Source organism: Chaetura pelagica, unplaced genomic scaffold (genome assembly GCF_000747805.2).
Source record: "Chaetura pelagica isolate M959 unplaced genomic scaffold, ChaPel_1.0 scaffold59, whole genome shotgun sequence".
NCBI classification, from domain to species: Eukaryota; Metazoa; Chordata; class Aves; order Apodiformes; family Apodidae; genus Chaetura; species Chaetura pelagica.
The window spans coordinates 1,510,147-1,537,514 of record NW_009954416.1 but is presented as its reverse complement, the minus strand read 5'-3'; the positions used below and the strand labels follow the sequence as shown (position 1 = coordinate 1,537,514).

At 39.9% G+C, this 27,368-nt stretch overlaps 1 protein-coding gene across 1 annotated transcript in view; it reads left to right on the top strand.

Moving 5' to 3' along the window:
• Positions 1 to 439: 439 nt before the first annotated feature.
• CTSC (cathepsin C) overlaps positions 440 to 27,368 on the top strand; it is a 42,952-nt gene continuing 16,023 nt past the window's right edge. Inside the window, exons 1-8 of the mRNA XM_010004416.1 lie at positions 440 to 451; positions 1,750 to 1,819; positions 4,566 to 4,669; positions 12,940 to 13,071; positions 14,008 to 14,128; positions 16,378 to 16,455; positions 24,854 to 24,965; positions 25,705 to 25,775. Coding sequence (XP_010002718.1) covers positions 440 to 451; positions 1,750 to 1,819; positions 4,566 to 4,669; positions 12,940 to 13,071; positions 14,008 to 14,128; positions 16,378 to 16,455; positions 24,854 to 24,965; positions 25,705 to 25,775 — 700 coding nt within the window. The remainder of the gene's footprint in view (positions 452 to 1,749; positions 1,820 to 4,565; positions 4,670 to 12,939; positions 13,072 to 14,007; positions 14,129 to 16,377; positions 16,456 to 24,853; positions 24,966 to 25,704; positions 25,776 to 27,368) is intronic.

Here is a 27,368-nt window from a genome sequence, read left to right as displayed (position 1 = left end):
ACTGAACTGCTTGACTCAATGGGTTGTGAGCAGCAGCACAAAGCCTAACTGGAGGCCAGGGATCCATACTAAGGTCAACACTGACTAACTTCATTAAGGATTTAGATGATGGGACAGACTGTACTTGCAGCAAGTCTGCAGGTAATACAAAACTGTGAGGAGTACTGGAGGTATCAGAGGATTGTGCTACCTTAGAGGATGGAGTATTGGGCTAAGAGGAACCTTGTTAAGTCCAAGAAAGGGAAATGTCAAGTCCTACCCCTGGTGATAAGTAGTCCCAGCCACCAGGGCAAGCTGAGGTTTACAGCTGGAAAGCAGCTTCACAGAGAAAGACCACGGGGTCCTGGTGGACATCAAGTTGAACATGAGGCAGCAATGGACCCTTGCAGCAAAAGAAGTCAACTGCTTTCTGGGCTGAATTAGGCAGAGAGTTCACAGGATGTCGGAGGAGGTCAGACACATCTGCAGTGCTGTGTCCAGTGCTGAGCTCCCCAGTACAAGAGACATGAACACACTGGAGTGACTCAAGGAAAGAGTCTTGAAGATGTCTAAGAGTGTGGAGAATCTGACGTATGAATGTAGGGTGATACAGCTATGCCTGATCAGCTTGAAGAAGATAAATCTCAGGGGGAATCTTGTAAATGTGTAGAAGTACCTGGTGTGAGAGAAGAAAAAAAGATGGAGCCAAACTCTTTTCAGCAACATCTAGTAACAGGACAAGATGCAGTGGGCACATATTGAAATACAGGAAATAACACTTAAACATAAAACAAAACTATTTCATGGTGAGTGTTGTCAAGCACTGGCACAGGCTGCCCACAGAGGTGGTAGTTGTATTGAAAAAACTAGACAAGGCCCTGGGAAACCAGCTTTAGCTAACACTGCTTTGATCAGGGGTTTCAACTAGGTAATCTCCAGAGATCTTTCCATCTCACTGCTCTATGTGCAGAGTAGAAAAAAGAAAAATCAACACAAGAATAAGAACATAATAAAACCTCTTTTATCCTCACACCATTAGTTTTAAGGTGAAACACCCTTGAAAAACATACCTTAGCATTTCTGAAAGAAAGCAGTTTGGTGGTTTTTTGACCAGACTCCTAAATGCAGTTGCAGGCACTGAGCAGCTAAGTGTGAATAATTTGGCTCATGTGGCTATTGCACACTATTTAACTATTCAATAATGACTATCATTTGTACACTCTCCATTTTCTTAGACTGCACTGAATTCTTAGGTATAGTAAAATATCCTGCTTTCCTTTTTCTTTCAAAAGTTTCTTTAAAATCTTCTCCGTATAGTCTTGCTCTTGATCATAAAAAAACAGATGAAAACAGTCTTTCTGGGACTCTTGGTTATGAACTGCACATATTTTCCTACCTAAGTTTTCTTTGCTGTGTATCATAAATGTCTGTTACACTAACACAATTGTTTCTGTACCATGCTCACCTTCTTTTAACCACACATGCTTTTTGGAGCTGCAGAGAATTTTCTGTTTCTTGTGCACTTTGTAATTCATCACTCCAAGAAGCAAACAAGGTTGGCTCTCTCACAGAGACCAATTATTTTAACTCCAGTTATTCCCATTCTCAGTATGATTTGGTATAGAATGCACTTTATTTTCTATACATTTCTACTGTCTAGGCAGCTTACTAACACTTCTCCAGAAGTCTCCTTGGGTTCATTGCTCTCTACTTTCAGTTACTTGCAAGCCCAGAAGTTTAGCTTCAGCCTGTCCAACTGTCTTTGCTCAGAGGCTGCAGAAGCCAGATGCAGTTAAGAAGAATGGCAATGCTGGGTCATCTTCTTTTGATGAAGGACGAAGTGAGATTTCTTCACAAGTGGAAAAAAATATGAAATGTCTTTGGGTTCACTGAGAATTCTGTTGAATGTTTTGGTTTCTGAAGTCATCTTACAGAATAACTCCAAACATCTGGAAGCTTGCAATTTTAATGACATTTCCCTTAGCGACAGACTTAGAAATAGCTCATCAGGCCTAATGACAGTGGGAGGCGTTAAAACACGGTGTTACTGCCTGTTTGAGCTGCTAATGTCTATTTTGTAGCTGATAAATTCCCTGAGCTAAATTACAGCCTTGGATAGGAAATGGCTATCACAAAAAAAACAATAAGAGTTTGATATGGACATCAAGGGATGGTAAGTAGCCCTCAGGGAAAACAATACAAATATATTGTCTCTTCTACTAGTCAGTCCCACTAATTAAGAAATCAGAATGTGATAGAAAAATATTGATGGTGAACAGATGCATTTGCTGAATGATTATTGCAAGTCTAGTTTCTAAAGCTAACATATATAGCAGAGCACTCAATATTTTACCATGAACTTTAGAAGTCTAATTAAGTGTTACTATCTATTTTCTGTAAAGCAGCAGAAGTGTGGCAAGAGTTTTACTAAAGGTCACCTCTTCATATGAAATATTTTGTGTCTGACTCAGTTGAAGTACAGGTAATACACTGATTTCATTGGCACATTGCATTATCCCCAGCTGTTGTGCCCACACATTTTTCATCTGATATTATAAATTCTTCAGGACATGATCAAAGTGGCTGTGATTCTAACAGTCCTGCACACCACAGATGGGATTAACTAATTTTAGATATCTGTGACATACGAAAGTCACTCCAAAGTCTCCATTTATTCAACACATTAAATTAAACTGGGTAATTAGTCCTGTCAGACAACTGGAAACTGAGACACATTAAAATTAAAGCTAATAATGAACATGAACTTGTTACTAATATGCAGACAGTATGTTTGGTCTCACATTTAGGTTGATGAGAAATCTAAGTAAGCATTAAGTACCAGATTGTGTATTTCAGTGCTTAAAGAAATGTGCTTAAGTTAAGCTACCTCTATCAGAAAAGCCTGAGCTAAAGCTAAAATCCAACACATGTTCATCAAACAGGGCTTTGTATTTTACAGCTTCTGATACCTCCTTGTTGTGTGCCATGACTTTTCAAACCTGAATAAGAATGGTTTGCAGTAAGAATGATTGCAAAAGGTTGGGATTCTGGCTGTATAGCTGGCACAGACCAAATAAATATGTCACAAATTGCCATTGTCCTTCATATTTACTTATGCACAGTTCCTAATTTCTTGACAAGATACCTAGACTCTATGGGGACCTGGAATCTCTTTATTCAAATTCTGTCTTTCCTTTCAAATTGAGTTTATTTAGAAGCATCATCTGTTGCTTGTTTGGGGAAGAAAAAGTTTAAAAATATTTGTCTGCAGCTGAAAAAAACATAGGGAAAAAGTGTCTTATATTTCTTCCCTGCACTGGAATGTGTCAGTGTCCCATGATCTATGAACTTGACACATAAGAACCATCTTACTTTCATAAAATTGAGTAAATGAGAGTGGTTGCTGATGATCTTCATTTTGATCAACAGTGTATTAATTGTAAGCTTCAACAAAAAAATCTGTCAAAAGGCAGTGGAAGCATTTTGAACATCTGTGTCCCAGGCTGGCACTAGAATCATTGACGTGTATTAAGAGTGTCTTTAATAGGCTCTATCTTAAGTCTCTGAAACTAAATTTACAGTGAGGTAAATCTGGCCTCTGTGCTGCAGTGTAACATAGTGTGCTGAAGTAGAAACATATTTTATATGTCAAAAGCTGGACAAAATTATGAACTGGAGTCAATGCAGAGTTCAGTCATAGTGCATTACCTCCTCAAAACTAAGAAATAAATTTCCCAAGCCAGTAACAATCCACGGGTCCTGTTCTTTCTCCAGAGAGCCAAAGGGCACAGGGAGCCCCTGAAAAGTGCTACCTTACTGCATGCAGGATGTAGTGCAACATTAGCTCCATCTCTAGCCATGAAGACAAAGCTGGAATAATCCTAAAACTCCTAGAACAGAAGTTAGGGAATCATTGACGTTTAGGAACCAGTGGTGATAAACAGAATTTCTTCTGTATACAATAGTCTCTTCAACTAATGTTATGATAGCTTGTCACAGCTCTCTTGAAACAGGCATATTTAAGATCTGTGGTAAAATAAATCTGTGGAGAATAAATACTTGTTATATAAACCTACTGATGTAATTTGTTTTAACAATAGCCTTTTTCTTTAAGAAACCGAAGGGTAAGGTACTGTCTCATAAAACACTATCTTCTATCCTACTGGCTTAGGAGAGAAGAAACCTTGTCGTTACAAGGTTTATCTGTGGTCTTTCATGTTTTCCTCTGTGCTTTTCTTTAGCTCTCTCAAGGTCAGACTCAAAGCTGAATATGACAGAAAAAAGAAAATAAATGGGCACTGAACTTATCTAAAAAAGCATTTCATCTCAGACTGAGAGCCTTTCAATCTTTAAAATACTTTGCTCTCCTTCCAGTTGTTCACTTATTGTCATTAGAGCTGATCTACTTTGCAGAACAAACAATTTCCTAAATCCCAGCGACTTACAGAAGTTATTTGTTGGATCAGAATTGGCCCAACCATGAGAAACTTCAGACCTTCCTGACAAAACAGCTGGAATTTGAAGAATAGGTAGAATAAAAAGTGGAATTTTTAGTTGACTGATATTGCAGTAAACGTTTTTTTCAGGAACTCAAAATGGAGTTGGTGCCTACACAGTTCCAGAAAACAAGGTTGTCAATCTAGACACGCTGGGGCTGGCACTTCCTGGTGTAATTCAAAGCCCACATGCAGTAGGTGCTGCCCTTTGACTCTATAGGTCTCACTTCTTCCTTTTCTGCATTTTCACATCATCATTTTCTTTAGAATGGAACAAGACCCCTTGTCCTATTCACCAGGTTGTGAAATCTAACCATGAAAGTGATCCCAGGGCTGAAGAACCTCTCTTATGAGGACAGGCTGAGGGAGTTGGGGTTGTTCAGTCTGAAAATGAGAAGGCTCTGTGGGGACCTCATAGTGGCCTTCCAGTACCTGAAGGGGCTATAGAAAAGCTGGGGAGGGTCTTTTTAAAGGGTCTTGCAGTGAGAGAACAAGGGGTAATGGTTTTAAGCTGAAAGAAGAGAGATTTAGGTTAGAGATCAGGCAGAAATTCTTCAGAGTAAAGGTGGTGAGACACTGGAACAGGCTGCCCAGAGGTGTTGTGGGGGCTCCATCCCTGGAGGTGTTCAAGGGCAGGTTGGGTGGGGCTCTGAGCAGCCTGTTCTAGTGGGAGGTGTCCTTGCCCATGTAGGGGAGTTGGAACTCTATGATCTTTAAGGTTTCTTCCAACTCAAAAAATTATGTGAATTCTATGAATTCTGTAACATCTCACATGTACAGAAAATTGGGACAGATTTTAATGAGGAGATGGGTAGATTGCAGGGATGGGGCACAAGGTTTAGCCAGACAAAGACATCAACCAGCCACTTGCTTATACAAAATTAGCTCCTTTTATTCTCCTTTCTCCCTGTTTTTTCATGCTTGCTCTTTCCCAGTCCAACTTGATGTCTCCTTTTTTCTGGTCCTGTGTCCTCCTAAATAAACTACACTGACAGTAATTTTTCCCTCTTTTTTACACTTTTGCTACCCTTGTACCCAAACTTAGTATTTCAGATGCTGTTAAGTTCAGTCATCTCTTCAATGCCAGGCATGGCTGAAGGGATTTCCCAAGTCTTGCCATCCCATTTCCTCAGAGGTCCCCAGTACTCACCTCCAGGTGTCAGTGGGGTCTGACTGTTTCTCACACAATTCACCCTTAAACACCTGTAAAAAAAGTTTTCCATCCCTGATGGTGTTATCCATGACTTTTGTCACCTCACTCTGAAGTTGTTTTATGCAGCAGTTTCTCATGGTCTGTTCAGCTAGATAAGCCTGAGGCTGGGGTCTGGTCCTCAGCCTGCCTGCCATATCATTAATATTTTTATTTATGAAGAGTCAGTTTTGAGGATTAATTTTCCCACTATAATAACTTTTTTTTTTTTTGACAAAGCATATTCAGGAGTGTGGCATTCAGAAGGTATAGTGCTTGTCGCAAACAATCCAAGAGATAAATTATGGACTTTGGCACTCAGCTTATCTGTTGTCTGTCTTGTGGATTAAACAACATTTGCTGATGGACTAAAGAGATGTCTCAGCAACCTACCCAACCATTTTTCTTCCCCTCCTGTGAGGAGTACCTGACAACAGGGGAGTTTAGTGTGGGACATGCTGAGACCAGAGACAAAGGAGTTCTACAGCTGGCTCTGGGAGCAGGATATCCAGTGATAACCAGGCCTTGATATGAAAACCACCAACTTAGCAGAACGAGACAAGGAGTGCCAGTCTCAAGCCACTTCCTAGCACCGAAACTCCACTGCACCAAATTAATCCTGTGGTGCCAGTTGACTCAACCTCCTCTTTTGTAATGGCTGATCTCATAAACACAGGCCAGATGAAGCAAAAAGTCTGTAAAGCCAGATAACACTTTCAGCTAAGTTTCTTACACCAAAATTCACAGGATTTGTTTTATTTTCCAGCCAAGCATCTTGGAAGAGTTTCTAAATTAACTCCGGAGTCAGCCAGTCTCCCCAGTAAAGCACTTGCAAACTCTGCAGAAAATATGATTCATCTCCCAAAGATTATTATGATACAGTTTTCAAATTCTAGCAAAGGCCCCTCTTTTCTTTGGCACTGCAAGATCTCTCAGATAATAAACCAACATATACAACCTGAAAATTGAACAAATACAGAGGTGAGATGTATGGCTAAAAGCAAGAAGAGTCTAGTTCAAACCTGAGTGAGAAAGACCATGCAAGAGAAACTCATGTTCTCCCTGCCTTTCAGCACAGATAAACACAAACTTGATGGGAGGTGTGGGGGTGGGGGGGAAAGACATTATTTCGGCTTTTTCTTTACTGTAGTGTGTGTGCATCTATCTTTAGAACAGGCAAATATGAACACTTATCTCTGGGCCACAATATAGGAATGCAAAATATATGGATCTGGAAAGTAAAGCTGCACTTCTCTTGCAAAACCTGACAGACAAATTACTACCCAGGATTTGTGGATGAGCATTTCCTCTAGGCTTATGTGCCCATCTGCTGGTCCTTTCTAGCTTGTTTTAAAGGTTTTTATCTGAAAAGGTAAAAATTTCACACCCTAAACAGAAGACTTTTGGATCCAAGAGTGTTACTTGTAAATTAATTAATTTGTGAGCCACAGCTTCACAACATCACAATTAATCAGTGATTATTCCCATATCTCACAGCTGGGAATCTGAAGTAATGATGGGTAAGATTTGGAGGGGAAGCAGGAACAGATCCACAAGATCCTAGTGTTTAACCACTGTGTTTTTACTTTGATCTGACCATTCAGCAATTCTCAAATGTAGAGGAAGTGATGATCTATGCAGGGTGAGGTTCTCACCTGATACCCTATTAATTCTCATCTGGTATCCTCTGCAACAAATGCTAGGTGAGATTCTCTCATCAATAGGATAGATACTATTCTGGATAAATGAGTTAAAAATCTAGCAAGAACTGAAAACTCCTTTAGTGCTAAATTGAACTCGGAATCCCCAGAACCTGTCATGTTGAGAACAGCAGGTTAATATGCTTTGCACTATTAACACAAAACAAATGTGTTTACTTTGTAAATAATATTGGGGGGGAATTTTCTTAAGAGTGATGTGTTTTAATGTTGGAGGGCCGTTTGTTTGGCTTGTTCTTTTGTTTAATTTTTTTTTTTTTTACTTTTGAATGTGTAAGACTTGAAATGCAACTACTAAAAATTACCAGCTTCTAGTCATTGGACTCAAGATAAATTAGGCAATTGGGGAGAACAATTTTCAAAATTCAGTGAGAAGGGGACTGACTGGGCCTCTGAGAAAGGTCAAAGGTAAGTTAATCTTTAGAAATGAGAGTCTGATGCAAAGTCAGGAAGCTGCCTGACATCAGAAGATAAGATTTTAGCTGCACTTTGTCCTTCTTAGGGAGAAGATTTAGAACTGACAAAAATACATGATGGAAACTGACAAGAAAAAAGAAGAGGGAAAAAAAAAAAAAAAGTGAACAATGAGATCACTTTAAACCTGACAATAAAACCACTGATTAGGACTTCTCTTTTTCTTTCACTCTGTGTCAATTCTCTATTCTTCCTCTCTTTGAATTGCAGTTGCAGGTCATGTGAAGACATCCCTAAGACTCCTGCTATCAGATAACCAGCAGCCTGAGGCTTCAAAGTGAGGAAACTCTTTCAATCGACCCGTATGTCTTCACAAAACACTGATAGGCTAATCTTGTATCAGCAGGCTCCAAGCAGCATCAGTCCACCAAGTCTCCAATACCATGGTGTTGCCAGGCACCGTTTGTCTTTCACAGTCTAAACTGTCAAAAATAAAAGGCCACCAGAACATCAAAACGAGCTTTCAGGTTGATTCAGCAGAAGTATGACTGTGTGGAGTGTGTTTTGCTGACTGGTCCGCTAGTGGCAGGATCAATAACCATGAAATGGTTAGACCTTCAGGGCTCACCTCTACTGTTCATGGTTTGGCACTTTTGCACTGCCCACACAGGCTGTTAAAGTGTTTATGGCTCCATGCAGTTATTTCCTTATCTTGAATAACTAATACTGTACTTAGACATTAGAAGGGAATGTCACAAAAATTCTCCTGGAATGACCTGTGGAATAGCTCAGATGGGTGAAAAAGTCCTGCATTTGTAATTTGTTGAGTTCAATGAAAAGAAAATAACTCTTTAATTGGCCTATACACAAACATTACACCTGGATATAGAACACAGTCTCACAGGGCAACAAACCTTGCATTCATCCCACTCATCTTTAAGCACCTCAGAGTCCATCTGTGCAGCTAAACAAAGAGTATCGAAAGCAAACAGAAGCACTGGAGCTACATGGTTTTCACTGCTGGCTGTCTCTCTCTCCTCCTGTGTTTTATTTTGGACCATTCCAACTAGCTCTCCCCATGAAACATCTGCTACACAGAAGGCCAATTCCAAACAGTGTGAAAATGAGTTAGTATCTGATAATTTATTTAGTCCTACAGACAGCTTAATTTATGCCTTCAAGTTAGGCACATGGTCACCCATGTTTATTATAGTCAACAATAACCTCTGAATTCTAGGATCTGAGATACCATCTGATGGTTTCTCCTCTGCTGAAAAAGAGTAGGAATGTACTTTACTAACATGCATACCTCATTTAAACACACAAACTCATAGCTTCCTACCACCTGATATTTATCATGTTGTTAGTAATACACTGGCAAAAGAAAAATTATAAGTATCTGACCATTTTGCTAAGAGATGTTCATAAACAAAATTAGAGGCACCAAATTCCCTTGGGTGGACACACAACCAGCTGCCAGCAATGTTTGAAGTTCAGTGTCTGATAATAAGCATAACAAAGAAGTTCTTAAATCTAAGAGTATGAGCAGGACCAATGAAAGGGACAGTAGAAAGACTTTCCAGGCTTTCTGGGAAAGCAGGTAAGAGAGACACTTTCTGCCTGCAGGCAGTGCACTGCCTAATGGTATCATTCAAGAGGAAGTGGTTGCTGTCCTGCTGTTCTCAGCACTGTGAATCAGGAGTTAATCATCCTCCTGAAGTCACAAGGCATTAAGCTGTGGTTTGAATGCCTCAGCTCAGAGACCTTTTCTGAATCCTGGCTGCTGGTTAGCTAACTGTCTTTGCCCATTTCAAAGTCATTTGACTTACGGAGTAATATGCAATGTAATTAGATCTATTGACTGTAAATTCAGGGTTTGCAGGATGTATGAATCACTGTTTTTCTCTTTTGAATAAAAAATGCAAAGCTATCTGTAAAAGGAACAGACATATTTATTAAATTTGCTCTCTGGTTGCAGTTAACTTGCTTCTTTTTCCTGTTAATTACTGAACCCTCAAAGCTACTCTAATAAACCTTTATTCTTTATTTCTTACTTCAAGCTTACCCCTTGTTCCTTTCTCCAGCCACTATTATTACACCACAATGATCATAGTTGTGCATGAAGGCAGTTGTCAAGTTCCAAGAAATTTTATGTGCAGCTACATTTCTGTATATGTGTGAAGCATTGATCAATGAGTAAATTTCATTATCTTATATGTTAGCACAGCCAGAAAACAGCTGAATGTTACTTGAAAAACAAATAGGCAACAGCTCGGGAAAATCTATGGACAATATTGAACACATATGGGTATTGGAGATTCCATGAATATATGCAGCTTGGCCCTTTGATTCTGACCCTAAATGATAAATATTGTCTCTGTGAGGTGTAGGTAAAGGGCTGAACTGCAGCTGGATGACTCTACTATTGATAAATTGAGACACATCTTTAGACAAGTTTTTGCCTCTCAAGTAATTGGAAGATATCACAACCCCCTCTCATTTTTCACTGTTTGGGACCACCTACAGGAACACCTCCACAGTTACTTGATTCGTGTTGCTCCCCTGATGAATACAAATGTTAAAGCACTGCTTGATTTCACAGATGGCAAACTCGGGTGCTTATATGAGTTGTGTATAGTCACATGTGGAGCCTGTGATTTAGCCAGACTTCCTTCTTCCACTACCCACTTCCTGCACCCATCCAAATAAGGTGACTTCACTATATATGAAGCTGCCATGGAATCTGTGCTCTGCTAAACACATCTCTCTGTCAGCTCTGTGTAGCTCTCACTATTGTGAATGAGAATTGCATCAGCCCTTCAAAGGAGGAAGAAATCCCCTGAGGTTTTATCTCCAACTTGTTTTCCAAACCCCAAATTGTTCTTTCTGTGTTTCATTACATTTTATCTGAGAACTAGATGATTTCATCATTAAAGTCTCAGTTGAAAGCTCATTCTTTGGAAAAATATATGTTCATTCTTAGTTTTGGAAAAATAAAACCAGTAAATGTATTTAAACTGAAAACAGCTTTTCCCAGTTGTACCCTGGCATCAAGGTTTAGTACATGTTGTTAGTACCCCAGAAGTTAGCAAAAGTCATACCTGGTGATCTGACTCCAACTCCATGAGACTAAGAACCAGCAACAAACAGCACTGAGACCTTCTCTGCAAGTACATAAACTGCACAACTATGCTGCCCCCTGATTCCTCCTAAAATGAGATGGAGGTGAATTAGCAGGGCAGCAAGTGCAAATTTAACACCTAATTGTTTGCATCATTTATCCAACATCCATATCATCTTTTGCTTCTGCTTTTGAGCAATACAAGTGTAAAATCTCAGTGGACTGGTGTTCCATGTTCTTTCTGTACTGGTGAAAGGAAAAAGCACAGGAGCAGCAAGACTGAAAGATTTTTACCTAACAAGCACTATTTTCCCCTATAAAATAAAACAACACTGTACCAAAACAAACATTGACTGTTAACCTTCATGCCAGAGGAGGAGTCACTAGAAAGAGAAATACCAATTCAGGGAAGAGGTTAAGTGCATGTTTTCATGTCCTGCTAGAATGCTAGATGTTCTACTACAAGTAGCCCAGATTCTTCTTTGTGTGCTTTATTTCTCTTTGTATTTAAACCTGCAGAAATTCAGTCTGAATTAAAAAAAAACACAACTCCTTGGCAAGATTGCATGAAATAAATTCAGAAATTCTTAGAATTAATTTTATTTCAGAATTATTTTTTTTTCTGCATACAAAAAGAAACAAATAAATGAATATAAAAGGCTTTCAGGATTAGTCCTCATAGTGAGATCTTTTACTCAGTGCAAATAAGTGATTCCAAACCCTTGTGCTTCCACCCACACACACTGCAAATGTTAACTTCATGTTAACCTAATAAGTTTTGTCCAGCCCAGCTGCTGTGTAACAACAGCTCCTTCCTGCAAGCCGAGAACACAAAAGAAGTGGGAGTTATGGGATGAACTGTTGCTTAGTCCCTTTCATCAGCAGCTTGCTCCACAGAGCTTTTTAAACCTCTTGCACTCTGCATTGCCTGAGACTTTTGAACAGTGCTTGGCACTGCTCTCTGCTTTAATGTTTTCTTGCAGAGGAAGGAATGACAGGACAGCCCAGGTCAGGCAGGGAGAACATAGCTGGAATCCACAAACCATGGGGAATCCTCTGCTCGCATGAACATCAATGTGCTTCCAAGGACTGCTCAAGACTTTATCATAGAATCATATAATGGTTTGGGTTGGAAGGGACCTTAAAGATCATATAGTCCAACCCCTTGCCATGGGCAGGGACACCTTCCAGTAGACCAGGTTGCTCAAAGCCCCATCCAACCTGGCCTTGGACACTTCCAGGGAGGGTGCATGCACAACCTCCCTGGGTAACATGTGCCAGTGTCTCACCACCCTCACAGTAAAGAATTTTTTTGCTAATACCTAATCTAAATCTGCCTTCTTTCAGCTGAGACCATTTCCCTTTGTTCTACCACTAAAAGCCATTGCACTTGGCCTTGTTGAACTTTATGAGATTGGCATGGGCCCACCTCTCAAGCCTGTCAAGGTCACTCTGGATGGTCTCCTTTCCCTCCAGCATGTTGACTGCACCACACAGCTTGGTGTCATCAGCAAACTTCATGAGGGTGCACTCGGTTCCACTCATCATGTTGCCAACAAAGATGTTAAACAGCACCTGTCCCTGTACTGACCCTTGAGGAACACCACTCACCACACATCTCCACTTAAACATCAAGCCATTAATTGCAACTCTTTGAGTTTGACCCTCCAAACAGTTCCTTATCCATCCAGTCATCCATCCATTCAACCCATACCTTTGCAATTAGAGACCAAGGTGTTGTGTGGGACAGTGACAAATGCTTTACACAAATTCAGGTAGTTTTCCTGGAAAACTCAGGAATTCAGGTATCAAGTATAATACAATATCACTTTTTAGCATTTTAGTGCTACTCAGTACTTTAGGGAGAAAAAAAAAAAAAGCATAACATTCTTACTGAGTGCTTTAGGAAAGGGTATATCCTTCTTGAGGAGAAGTTATGCTAAACATTAAATCTGTGGGAACATGCTTGGGTTCACATATATCTGGAAGCTTTAAGCTAATCCCAAAGTTTCAAATTTTAAGGTGCAGTTAGATTTCCTGAGCACCACGGCTCGTGTTCATGAACATGGAGCTACAGCTACTCACCCAGATGCTCATGACAAACCTTCTCCCTTGGGTAACTCATCCCTGCCCTTCCAGCCTCAGCTGAAGTTGGTATGGCAGGCTGAGGTGGTCCAGCAAGGCTGTGCTCTCTGTGTGCTGGACACATGTATGCATTCTCTTCTGCCAGCTCAGCTCAGATATCAACATTAACACCAGTGAGATTTGTCAGAGCCCTAAATTATACCTTTTCACTTTCTTCTCCCAACTGTTATTTGTCTTTTTAGATAATGAGGTATCTGGGCACATCAGTTTGCCTGCAGCCTCCAGATTCTGTCAAGATAGTAATAGTAAAACTTTTTTAAGTGTTATGTCTAAAAACATACTGCTGGTCTTTCTTGTTCTGCCCTTAGAGAATTTCCTGTTTTTCTTCATTGTGTGCCTCATGAAACCACTCAGACCTTGACTCGGTAGCTTACCCCTGAACAGATGTAGCGAGATCTCTATGTGGGCAACTTACCTAAGCAGGAGATGCAACTTAACCACCACCCCAAAACTTCAACTGCAAGATAACAGCCAGAAAAATTATAGATTACCAGTAAAGAAGTTAATCCAATGAAGTTAATACATTTCCATGGTTTTTTTGTTTTGTTTTTTTCATGCTTGTTTAAATACAAGACTCAGAACAAAACCAAGTATTGCAAAATAATTGAAGTGAAAACACTGAATTTGTCATCCTGGAGAACACTAAATATATTGCAAAAGTAGTTAGGGAAAAGCCTTTAGTTTGCAATATCTTTGTTTTTCTAGAAAGGCTCTTGCTCAATCAGTATTTGCCCAACTGGCCACCAAATTTCTTTATGATCTTCCTAAAATGAAAGCAAGTGCTAGGTTTATCAGATTTTAATTATCATGTTAAGGATCAATAAATCCTTCTGACTAGGTAAGGAGCAATCACAGAATTGTAAAAGAAATCCTGGCTGCTTAAATATTCTAATATTTCACACATATGTACACACCATATTTTTGGGTATCTATGTTAACCTCTAGTTTGCAGTAGGATTCAATATTATTGCACACTCAACACTGGAAGCTCTTTGCTGCAGAGTTCGGTCTGTGTTCAACAGCTCTTCCACTGGCAAGGAGGTTATTGTCCACAAGAGGAAAGGATGTAAGTGAGAGAGGTTGTGAACTCGAGAGGTAGGGAAACAAGTAGCAAAGCAAGAATAAGTATGAAGAGCAGTGAATGGGCACTTGACATCAGGAAAGAGAAGGGTAAACTCTTCTGACTCCTTTTGTAGTCAAGCAAAAAATTGATACAATCTCTTGACACTTGCCTGATACTTCTTTGGACAGAAGTATCATTTATTTTTGTAAAATGAACTACACAGCTGTATTCAACCTCTTCTGCTATAAATGAACCTTTGCAAAGTTGAGAGCAGGGACTGCACTTTGCCTTTCCTGTGAATGAGGGAGAACAACCCTGTAGCAGGAATATCACACCAGAGCTGGGGGAGATCTGGACGCTGTTTGCAAAACTGCTGCAGTTTCACAGTTGCTGCTGCTGTTAATCTCAGTACAAACCTCCCAGCTGGGGTTTCTTCCTACCTTTTACAACTGTATCACATGGTGGTTTAACCTTTCCTTTCTCAAACACACAAAGCTGCTAGCACTCCCTGTCACACAGAAAACCTTGACAGCATAGACCTTACAACATCCCCTCTACCCCAAGGCCTCAGACCAACTACAAAGCAAAGCAGCACACACAAAATGGATCCATCCAGGCTGACAGGGCACACACCAAAAAACAGGTATTTGTGCTGACCATGGTTTTCTGCTCTGTTTTTACAACTGCAGACCATCATATTTCAGCTGAACCTCAATTACCCAGACCAAGCCCAACCACATCCCTCCACAGAGCTGTGCTTCAGGAGCCTCCTCCTTGCCCTGAAAGTGGAGAGAACAGTGTCAGAAGCCCAGGTGTCTGCTGGCTCCATACTGGAGAGAACTCTCTTTCTATAGTATGCCACCAGTGAAGGAGGGCTGATGTCTTTTCCATGACTTTGGGCCATTCCAGGACCTCCCACAGTCTCTTTCTGAATCTGGTCAGCCCCTGTACCATGGATATGGGGCAAAGAGATGGCTGCTGTTAGTCAAGATGAAGGAGTCCAAGGCAGTGACAACACTTCAGGCTGCATGTCACAGAGCTCTGTCACAGCAAGTACCTTTGTTATATGTGAAGTCCTGTTTTGTTGGTACCTCCTTTAATAGGTGTTGATGCTGCCTTGAGCAGCTGCTGAGAAGTATTTATGAGGTCAGGGGAGACAAAAGGATTTCTCTCTCAGTCTGAGGTGTGTCAGTTTTATTGCAAATTATTCCTAATAACATCAAAATCCGAAAGTGCTCTTCCAACAGACCTTCAGCAACACAAAAGGAAGTTGTTTTCATGCACTCTGAGTAAGCTTATTCAGCAATATCTGGGGAGGCTAACAATGATTCCTTACTGCTTCAGTAACTAGGAAACCAGATGGGGATTTTGATGTATACACTGCAAATCCAGAAATTATTTCCATATCATTTAAGCAAGGTTTAATTTCCTTGGTACTCAAAACAAAACCCCTCATGCTTCATAAAATAGCTTCAGTGTTCAGAAAGGGACATTTTCCACCAATATAGTTGTGTGCATCAAAATTGGTTGTAGCTTTGGAATTCCTGTACTAACATCATCATCATTCTGGATAACCATGGATAAAGTGATATTTGCTACAAGCCTGGAAGGTGTTCTCTGCAGTGTTTTTCCCAGGTTTCTATGACTAATTACTTGGAGATTGCATGAATGTGTTCTGCATTTTTAATTGCTCATGCAAAGTGTCCATGTACTGTGAGGCAGAGTGAGAAGACACATTTATCCTGTCTCTTGAACAGATGGGCTGGTCTCAGCTGCTTATTGAAGCTTCATGCAGCTGTTTACACTCAGGCAAAATGAAGATTAGATCCATGAAATGGAGATTAGATGCAAAGAAAATGTACCAAGGTGTGGCCCGGTGCTTCAGGCCTCGTTCTCTCCTCCTATCTCAACATTGCTATCTTAGAAACCATGGTTAGCATAAATAAGCGTAAGGTTTCTGTGACGGCATCATTGTGCACAACTCCAGAGCACACTGGGGTTTCCACTATGTGATACCATGCAAAGTCTCTACTCAATGTGGATGAACACAAGAACATTATCACTATTAAAATAATCAGGTCTGCAAGGCTAAAAGCTGGAGAAAATGTCAAGTTCAGTCTTACAGATGTTTCCTTCCTGTTTTTACATCTGCAAACTTGCATGATGTTATTGTGGTAGGATGCTCCATCTCTCAATATGCCTGCCTCAGTTTCATTCTATGATTCAACTGCTTTTGTGTCTCAATTTTACAGGCCCAGGCCTGGAGTGGAAAGATCCTCATGGGAAAGGAAAAAGTCTAGCAAAATCTGAGCTGGTAACAACCTTGAAAGGTACAGAGGCCAAGTTGATCTTCATAACACCAGCTGCTCTCCGGTGTTGAAGAACACTGACCTCAGCCCAGCCACAACTAGGCCTGAAACAGAGATAAAGTAAGAATTAACCAATACACAAAAGAGTTTGCTTAGTGAAAACAAGGCCTTTGTGTTTTTTGCCACTTTTTTCTTTTTATTCTCCAATGAGAGATTTTTGAGTTATGGCTAATGGTTAAATGACATTACTCAATTTTATTCTATAAAAACCTGGTCCCATCTTTGATCACAGGACTTCCCATATATTTTCCCAGGAGGTTGTTTGACCTTCTCTCCTCTAGCAGGGACAACTGCCAGAAAGACTGATTCTTGAGAATTATGATCCACCTGGACACCCAGCTGGGGCCAAGCAAGGCTGAGAGATATTATCTCCTTTACTGCCTTTATTAGCAACCTTCATGTTAAGTAATTTTCATTATTAAGTTTTAAGATGATAGAATAATTTGAAATTGATCGTTATGTTCTAGGACTAGTGTAAACCTTGTTAATAAGCAAGTTATCAACACTTTAATGGTTAACCTTTTTTGTTTGATCTAATTATAAGTAGTAAATTTTATTGTTAAGATACCTTTACATTTTAACCTTGGCTTCTGTTCCAACCTCCCAATTTCCCTACTATTGGACTGTGCTTGTGCCTTCTGCTTTAAGGAGTTAAGACTCCAGTGTCATATGCAATAAATCTTGATCTGTGCATATAAGTCTCATCTGCTATCTGGCCCTGTTTGGGACAGTTATTCAATAAACAAAATGCATTAAATAATACATTGTTTATACTGCAACAGTACATAAGAATTGTAGGACTCTTCTGTTCTGTACAAAAACGTAATAAAGAGTCAGGTCCTAACCCTTGTGCTCTGTCCTCCTGTGATTATCCACGTGCTAGACAAGACAATAGCTAGAGATAATGCATGAGTATAAACAAAGACATGATGAGAAACTACTCCTCAACTTCTTATCCAAAGTGGTGTGAAGCAATCCTACGATTAATGTAAGCAATCCCTGAGGCTCTGTAATAGGTCTGATGTTGCTTCAAATAAAATAAAAATTGCCTGCAAGAGGGAACAAGCAGAGGAGAATCAAAGAGGAAATGAGAAGGGAAAAACTGAGCTGCTGAGCAAGCAAGCTGGAAAAAACACAACTAACCAACCAAGCAGGAAAAAAAATACCCTGAGCAGAACAGAAAGAAAAAAAATAGTGATGGTACCTTTATAATTTTGAATGCTCAGATGACACTGTGACATGTGACTCCAACAGCTGGCAGAAAATTGCATGCAAAAAAAAATTAATAAAATTGTTTCTGTTTCTAAAAAAAAATAATGCAAAAAGACAGGGAAGCTCTTACTCACTGTGGGTGGTACATCTGTTTTGTGGTGATTAAGACGTACATATTTGCTGCAGTACAGATACGTGAGGATTTGTGGACATCCCCCTGCTTTTGACATGGTACCACTTTCACCTGCATAAACTGGTTTGCACTTGACATGAGCTGGAGCTGAGGCTCAAATTTGGAGCCCTGGAGCCTCCTCTGCTTTCCTTTCTTGCTCTGACAAATTAACACTGTTGATTTTAACAAAAAGGCTTTTCGTGCCTGTGTGCTATATGTTGTGTTTCTGACAACTTCAGGCACAACAAAACACTCCTGTTAGCTATTTCACACCATACAATGCAGTTGTAGGAACTCTTTGCATCACAGGACGACTCAATTTTGACATTTTGCATTTAAAACGAATCAAAACTTCCCTATTCATGCAGATGATGCCTAAAATCTTGTGTATTTGTGTGCTGATGTTCCAGATCCTTGTGGCACAACCTCAGAGCATTGGCATGTTTTAAGGTACCTCAAAATATATGTAAATTCCTTTTAAGCACCTTGGATGTAGCAGTTCTATTAACAGTATTTTAGAAAATTGCAGCGGGAAATGTTGGGAACATTTCCTTTTTTCCAAAGAAAAATGAATGAATATGCACAGAATTATTCACTGCAAGTTTCTCAAATGTATTCATAGATTAAAGTCTCATGTTTAAAGATGAGATAGACTCAAGACAACTAAGTCAATGGCTTTATAGATTAAAACAGAAGCAGCAGCTTCTGATACTCAATTTATTCTATAAAGACAACACTAATTCAGTTAGAATTTTCTCTGAAGTGAAGCTTTGGTCTACTTAAAGAAATTATCAGTTATTGAGTAACAGAAATGAACAGCTTGGTGATATTATTTTCTTAGTTTAGCATCATTCAGAAAATAGGTCATTTTAAACCTGGTAGCATGTTACTGCAATTTCTTTAGGCTCCCACTGTGGGAAACAGTGGGAACAGAAAGAAAGAGCCTCCTTCAAAGAGAAGTTCAAAACAGCAACCTAAGTTAGCCTCCTTAATATGTTTTGCACACATGCCTACTTATTGCAAAACAGTAGGACTGGAGATGTGCCTCTGGGTCACTGAATTTAGTGTGGGCTGTGGCAAATGTAGTAATCCAATTCCTGTAATCCTTCACTCTGCTCCACCCTAAAGGCACTCCCAATTTTCCCCCTTCTTTCGGTTAATTCATCTACTTCCAGGGTAGGAGCTGCATTCTGATTTCTAATCTGAATTCTGACCTGGCCAGTATGTGCCCATTTGCTGCTCTGCCAGCAACCATTTGGTATCAGGTTACACACATTTCTGGTGTCACCGCCCCAAGTGCATTAATAGCCAGCAATGATGCGTCCAGCATTGCATAATTGCCTGGATACATGGAGTGAATGGCAGAGCTGATGATAAAGTTCTTTATCTCCTTTAAGTGGAGACAACCAAATTGCACGAAGAGCAGCAATTTGAAGTCTGACTGCATCTGTGTCTCAAATGACTTGAGGTACAACCTCAGATAAAAAAACTTTAATTTCATATGTAAAACAAGGTGAAAGAGTCCAAGACAGACTCAATTTTTAGGTGGCCCTAGTATCAAAGGAAAAGCAAAAAGACAAAATGCTTCAAGAATGAAGTTGTTGATAAACAGGAAGGAAATTACATAATTTTTTTTGGGAGAAGACATCACATTCTTTTCCTGTCAACCTCTGGGTTAGATCAAAAAGTGAAGTTTTTTAGGGTTGGCAGCATTTCAGGAAAAGTGCTACAAACTGTCAAGCTCTTGACACACTTCAAAATGCATCAATTGTATTATCCATGAGGCAGCTTGGAATAACAAGTGAAGAAATAAAAGAAGAAAGAAAAAAAAAAAAAAAGAAAGAAAAAAAAAGAAAGAAAAACATCCAGTGTTTGTTTTCAAAATTCAGGGTGGAAAAGAATAATGAATATTTGTCATATGTCTCAAGTTCCTTGGTACACACAGAGTTTAACTGATCTTTGGCATTGAGGTCACACCACACAGGTACGTTATGTATATTAATCCTATGCTGCCCCATTTTAAAACTAGTCAGGACTTCAGCAGAGTTATAGGTAGTAATAATAGAAGGATGTAATCTAAGCACTTATAATTGCAAATATTTTTTTTTTTTTTTTTTAATTATTTTGCAAATAGGAAGATACCTGATATAGTACTGGAAGATTTCTTCTGGTCTGCGAAGAGCAGCAATTTGAAGTCTGACTGCATCTGTGTCTCAAATGACTTGAGGTACAACCTCAGATAAAAAAACTTTAATTTCATATGTAAAACAAGGTGAAAGAGTCCAAGACAGACTCAATTTTTAGGTGGCCCTAGTATCAAAGGAAAAGCAAAAAGACAAAATGCTTCAAGAATGAAGTTGTTGATAAACAGGAAGGAAATTACATAATTTTTTTTGGGAGAAGACATCACATTCTTTTCCTGTCAACCTCTGGGTTAGATCAAAAAGTGAAGTTTTTTAGGGTTGGCAGCATTTCAGGAAAAGTGCTACAAACTGTCAAGCTCTTGACACACTTCAAAATGCATCAATTGTATTATCCATGAGGCAGCTTGGAATAACAAGTGAAGAAATAAAAGAAGAAAGAAAAAAAAAAAAAAAGAAAGAAAAAAAAAGAAAGAAAAACATCCAGTGTTTGTTTTCAAAATTCAGGGTGGAAAAGAATAATGAATATTTGTCATATGTCTCAAGTTCCTTGGTACACACAGAGTTTAACTGATCTTTGGCATTGAGGTCACACCACACAGGTACGTTATGTATATTAATCCTATGCTGCCCCATTTTAAAACTAGTCAGGACTTCAGCAGAGTTATAGGTAGTAATAATAGAAGGATGTAATCTAAGCACTTATAATTGCAAATATTTTTTATTTTTTTTTTTTTTTAATTATTTTGCAAATAGGAAGATACCTGATATAGTACTGGAAGATTTCTTCTGGTCTGCAGGAAGCAATACATAGCAACAGAGAAGCACTGGTATTTAAATGGGAGCTTACTTCGCTTAGTCTCAGTTTAGCAGTTGATAAAGCACAGGAAGGACTTACTGGTGCCCTTAGTTCACTAGCTCCTACCAAGCAGTAATGGTCTGCTCTGCACTGGAAATAACTTGCCACCTGACAAATAAAAGTGCTGCACAGGCCACAACACCCCTTGCTATGTTGAACATGTCTTTGTCATCAGTTTCTGAAAGAGCTCACTGAGGCAAGGCCTGGATTATTCAAGCTCCCTGAAGTCCAGAGGTATGTGCACAGATGACCTGTGCTCATCAAACTTTGCATCATGGTGATTGAGGCAATGCTCAAATCCATGGCACAAAAAACTAATCTGGGTTTGCAATGGGCAGCAGAGCACCCCTCCTAAGTCGGCACATAAACCTCAGCTCAGAACAAAATTGAACATATTATCTTTTTTGTCTGGAATAGGCAGACTCGTGTGCAAACCAATGCTTTAAGCCAACTGCTGACTTGCACATTATAATTAAAAAATATGCCTGAAGCTTGGAAAAAAGTGGGTTAGATCAAGAACTAATTAGTCCTATTATGGACAGTGCTGCACTGAAACAAATTCTGTGTGACTGTAGCAAAAGAGATGTCGCTCCCATTCTTAGCTCTTGCTTTCTTCTCTCCTACCTTGCCTCAGACCCAGCAGGTGTTTAGACACAGATGCAGTGAGCTGATGCAATGGAAAAATATTTATTTTGGGGGAGAACATGTTAGGGTTTTTTGTCTGGTCACCTTGCACACCAGTGACTGCTCAGTCTCTGGTTTTGATATCACAAAAGCACCTGTTGGTCCTGGTGGAAGAGGTAGGAGGGAAGAAGTAGAGTAGGACTTTTCTTTGCAATGGCAGCTTTCAATTACACCAGCTAAAGCAGAACATCAAACTGCAAACAAACACCAGGAAAGGGAAATGACTTATCATTTGCACAGTTTACCTATTTGGAAGATGACTGGAAAGCCTAAATATAATGGATTTTCTTGTAGACTTTTTACTGGTTTATTTCCACTGTAGTTTTTGTTTGTTGTTTGTTGTTGTTTTTTTCCTTCCCAGTTCCTAACAGTGAAAATAATCGTGTTTCTCTATGGGGTTGTGTAGAGAATTAATGTTTGTAAAATGTTTGTAAAATCCTTTACACTTTGAAGATTAAAAGACTCATATGTACCAACACTCAGACAGGAAAGCTTCTTGTATATTATATGTGACAGTTCTTAAAAAATAATGTTTACCTTCAATGAAGACAACACCGAGAAGTTCACTTTAATTTTATTATCTTCTTCACCTTATTTTATTGTATCACACAGCTGGAGGTGACTGTCCACTTGGTACAAGCTCATGTCTTCCAGTACCAGCTGGATGTGCTCTCAGGAGATGCTTCTGCACTCTCGGTAATTCCATCATCTCTTCCTGGGTGTAGGTACACCAACCTGGGCCAAATCATGCAGCTGACACCTCCTTGATTCCTTGATTCTATAATATCCTACAGATTTAAATACTTGAAAGAAAAAAAAGGTTTTAAAGGCAAGTTTCTCTTTATTAAAACTTACTGAGCTCCCAGCAGTCTTGAAGATATCGGGATTTTCATGTTGTTTTTAATTACAGCAGTGTTTTCTGTTATTCTGTCATATTTGGAATATGAGCTGGATATTTTAACAGCGTCTTTATCAACATGAAATTAGCATTTTTATTGTAACAGTCATTGCAATAACCAAAGTAATAATTTCCAAGAAGCCTTCATCCTAATTTCCTAACTTTCTAAACAGTAGTGCAAACTCAACACCACTATATTAAGACATGTTTTTCCAGGAACAAATAGTTTATATTTATGCACACATACACATACATGCAGGCTCTGCAGTCAAGTATTCTGTGTATCATCTTTCAGAAAAAGTTGGCAGAAAAAATAAGTCAGCAGTGGACAAAAGCCAGGCAAACTAACTGAAAGGTGATATTTATATTTGACTTATGGGATCAGGTTCCACTATGATTTCTGACCTTGCAGTGTGCTGTAGGAAAAAAAACAGTCTCCACCAACATCCTTCCACAATTTGGGTGCTTAAACAGCAATTGCAGTGAACAGGGTTTCTTTCCCCTTAGCTTCACCTATTCTTAGCCCTGTACTTCAGTATGGTAGTCTTCCATGTGGACCAACACAACTGGTTTGGAGTCATGCTAACACCCACTTCAGTGAATTCCCATTTCTTCCTATCTTTTTTTTTTTTTTTTCCCCCCTATTTTTTAATTCAACTGTGTAATCTTCCCAGTTCATTTCACAGTGCTGCACCTCAAATTAGTGTGTCAGCATAACTGGGAAGAATTATGCTCTCGGTCAGAGAACCCATTAGATCATTAAAACACTAGCTCAGATTGTGCTGAAATCCCACCTTAATATCATTTACTAGTGTTGTCATTATTATATTTAGGCTTTGAGAAGTGGTAGCACTTTAGAAAGCTGCCTTTTTGACAACTAGAGACAATAAAGAAAATCATAAAATAACACTGAAATTATTTGAGGAAATGCACTGGATGTTTCTAAAACATAAGAACATTTAGAATTCCTCTTCTCTGTTTTATTACTGATTCCTGCATAGAGATAAATCATAAACTTATCTTACAAAAAAATATACAGAAAGCAACTTTCTGAAAAACAGACAGCTATAAGTTTCAGTTGTGAATTTAGACCTTCCAGGTGAAGTGCTGTACATTGAGCTGTATATGGAGAAATTATCCTGCTCATTCTGTTCACAAAATCAGTTCCCATAATTGCTATCAACTGTTTGGATTGTTCCATATAGCAACTGTCTTCCCTTAAAAACCCTCAAGTTCATAGGTGCAACAAATGGATACATATTAGCCTCCCTCCTGAAAACCCGCAGAAGCAAAGCTTTGCAGTTCCACTGTGAAGTAAACAAGATGAGTTCAATCATGCATAAAAGCATATAGTGCTAAACTGGCTTAAGTACCCAGCAGTAAAAAATGGTCAAATTTTATAGTGAGGTAATTATTATGTATGGATTAGTGCTCTGAAAAATCAGTCTTTGACTACAGCTCTTCACTTTTTAAAGGCACCTAATTAAGACATTGTTCTTGCATGGAGCCAGCTGCAGACACAATTGTCTCAGGAGTTTATTTCAGAGCCTACACAGGGCTATAAAAATGCTCATATTCTTGCACCTTTCTGAAACAGGAAAAGGCAGTCCTCAATTATGCTTAGGTTAACTATTTTTTAAAATTAGCACCTTTATACAGTGCTAACAGCTTCATCAGCAGTAGAGGTGATGATACACTGATAAAATGCAGCAGGGCTTGTAAGGAGATACAATTATTATTTTTTTTTATTAGACAAATACAGCTGAAGTAAGTGGATAGCTTTTGTGCACAAGGCTACTTTTTTTCAATTCACTTTTCACTAAAATTAGCTTTTTCTGTAACACTGCAAGTGCATGATCTTTGTGTTGTCTCCCAAACTGGGGAACTCACCTGCCTGAATAAACAACCTCTCCTGGGTTTTTTGCTCAGGAGATTATTTTCAGCCTGATCATTTCCTCACATCACTTCACCACAGTCACACAACTCTTCTACTTGTACAGGCAGTGACAGGTCAAAGTGGACAGGATTTGGATGGGTTATAAATAAATGCTTGTCATTCTTTACTAAATTCTGCATATAAGCATTCAACACGTGGTCAGCTAATCTTCATATTTGTTGTCACCAAAGGAAAATCTCTCTTCTTCCCTAGGTAATTGCTGCTGCCTGTGCCAATCCCTGAGCAAGCTCTGGTGAGTGCTGGATCCTTTACTGAGGTGATTCAACTCTAAAATGCAGCAGAGCTGTTATTCATTTTCTGGAGGTTTTTGATTGATCAATTTGACCTCTCTCTGTGTGAGTTTGCCCTCAATCTGAAGAGTTTTGTAAAACACTGATAAAACACATTTTAGGGAGGTCTTATAACAGATTTGATAACATTTTGTCTTCAAGAGCAGGTAACAGCTTACCTAGGAGTAAAGTTAACAAGTCTCTCACCAAATGCAGATATCCATTGTGTCTCACACACATAGTGGGACTCATTTATGACTATTTCACTGGCAAACCCAGGTAAGTCAGTGCTTGTGGCCAGGGAGAGGTGTTTTTTTTCTTAGAAGTGATTAACTCAGAATTAATATTGGAGACACACAGACTTTTTGCCTTGCTCGAGCAGGCAAAATCAACTGCAGTTGAAGAGCAGAATCAAAGTGAACTCTAGACTAAACTTAAACCAGCTCTGCCTCGTCTCAGAGATATTTTACTTCTCCATTATTTAAAATACACCTCTACTTGCAATAATATATTTTTTACTCCAAGGCAAGTAAAGAGAAACCAGGATGGTTTAGCACAGTGACAGCCTGCAGTGGCTACAAATTGAAACTGAAAATTTAGTTCCAAAGTACCACAGAAAATACAAACGCAAAGAGCCAGGATGACCCAGCCAATGTCACGAGGACAAGATGAAGACACCATAGACCTTTTCTGCTCCTGCATACAAAACATGAGGAACAGTAATACAGACATCTTCTTAAGGTCACCGGGGACTTTTGGTTTCTTTCAGAAAGTGTGTAGCCCCCCAAAATCTCATTGATAAAGAAAGAAGGGAGGATGATGCCTTCTTCTTAACAGCACTGAGGAGATGGCTGTCTGGCACTTGCATGGGAAGTTCAGCAAAATGTAGCTGCCTTTGGAAGAAAAAAAAAAACAAACAACCAAACAACCCTAGTGCTTTTTTTCCCATAACAAATGTATTGCCAATGCAGTTTAAGTAAAATGAAACAGCATTTATTTTCTTTTCTGTAACATGGAGGAAATTCTGCTTTTCCTACCAAGTCAGTGCTTCAGGATCCTTAAAAGACTGTTGCAAAACAAGTGCAGTGGGTTTTTAACTCTTTGTCAGCCTGAGTAAGATCATCTATTAGCTTTTTCAGCAAAAAAATGCCAACTTAATCCCTTTCTGAAAGCAGGTAGCAAAAAAAGCAAAGTGATGGTGTTAAAATAATGCCTCTTTTAAAACAGTTAAAATTTACTGATGTAATTCTCAAATCCTGATTTAAATAGATACATAACAAAGTGAGGACATTTCTAGTTTAAACCTAGTTTAGCTCATAAGTGAGTTAAGTGAGTTAAAGCTGAAATGTTGACATCAGTAGTAAGATTATCTACATGGAGATTTACACCAGTTTAACAAAATGATGTTAAATTTGTATCCATAGTTAAGATAGTGATATTTTTTTACCCTGAAAGGGTTCTTTTGTTTATAACTTTTTTTTCTTTTTTCTTTTTTAGTGAGGGTATTTTTATTCATTAGTAAGTCTTCCAGACTCCTTGATTGCATAAGTATCTTTGAGGATGTGAAAGCATCTACATTTTGAATCTGAAGAGGCAGTGAAACAAGCACCACTTCCCCGCACACTCAGCTGTGTGCTGGGCTGCGCTTTGGCTCACGGTTCAGTGGAGCCATCTCTACCTTTCAACAACACCCATTCCCTGTAAACAGTCTTTTGCTGGACCTGCAAGATCTTGCACGTCACTTAAGCTTACATCTTCAAGGGGAACTTTCTGCACTTTTTGCTGGCTGCTGTTGTGTACCAAGGGTCTCAAAGCAGATGCAGGTTTTCAGGGTCCACATCTTATGCAGGATGGGCGCTGGGGGTTTTCCAGCTGCAACATGTGGCTGCTGAGGAAACTATGAGTTTCTCCCTGCTGCTAAACCCACGGTGGACAAGAGGCCTTGTGCCCCACAGCTCCAAGGCAGTCATCTGAAATTAGACAGGGGACCAAACCCTCTCCGTAGGGGAATTTTTTCAAGTGTGGAGGCCTGGGTTTGGGTAGCGGTGCAGGGCTCCAGGAAGGAGGCTGCCCTTTGGGGGGAAGGGTGCCTGGTGGGGAGGCAGGTGGACTTTGAGGGAGGAGATGCCTTTTGGGGAGGAGGACATCCTTTGGAGTGAAGGTTCTCTCTTGGCACGGGGATGCCTTTCTGTGAGAAGGCTGCCCTTTGGTGCTGGGTGCCATTTGCAGGAGAGGAAGCCCTTTGGGAAGAAGGACACGTGAGGAGAAGGCACTTTGGGGAAGAGGATGCCCTTGGGGAAGGACTCGTTTTGAAGAGAAGGGCTTGTTTTGGATTGGGAGATACCTTAGGTGAGGAGGGACGCCCCTTGGGGAGGTGAGTGCCCTTCGGCGGTGGGCGCCGTTTGCTGGGGAGGATGCCCTTTGTGAAGGACACCGTGTGGGCCGGACGGCCTGTGGGGACAAGGCCACCCTTGTGAGCCGGGGGAGGACGCACCTCCTCGTCGCGGCCCTCAGGGTGGGCACCACCTTCCACAGAGAGGAGACCACCCAACCTCTGCCGGAGGTGGGACCCACGAACCTCCTCCCCACCCCCGCAGCCCGGCCCGGGCTCGCAGCGGGGCAGGTGCGGAAGCCCGGCCCCTCACGGCCCGGCGCGGCCGTCCCGGGGCGGGCCTGGGGGCG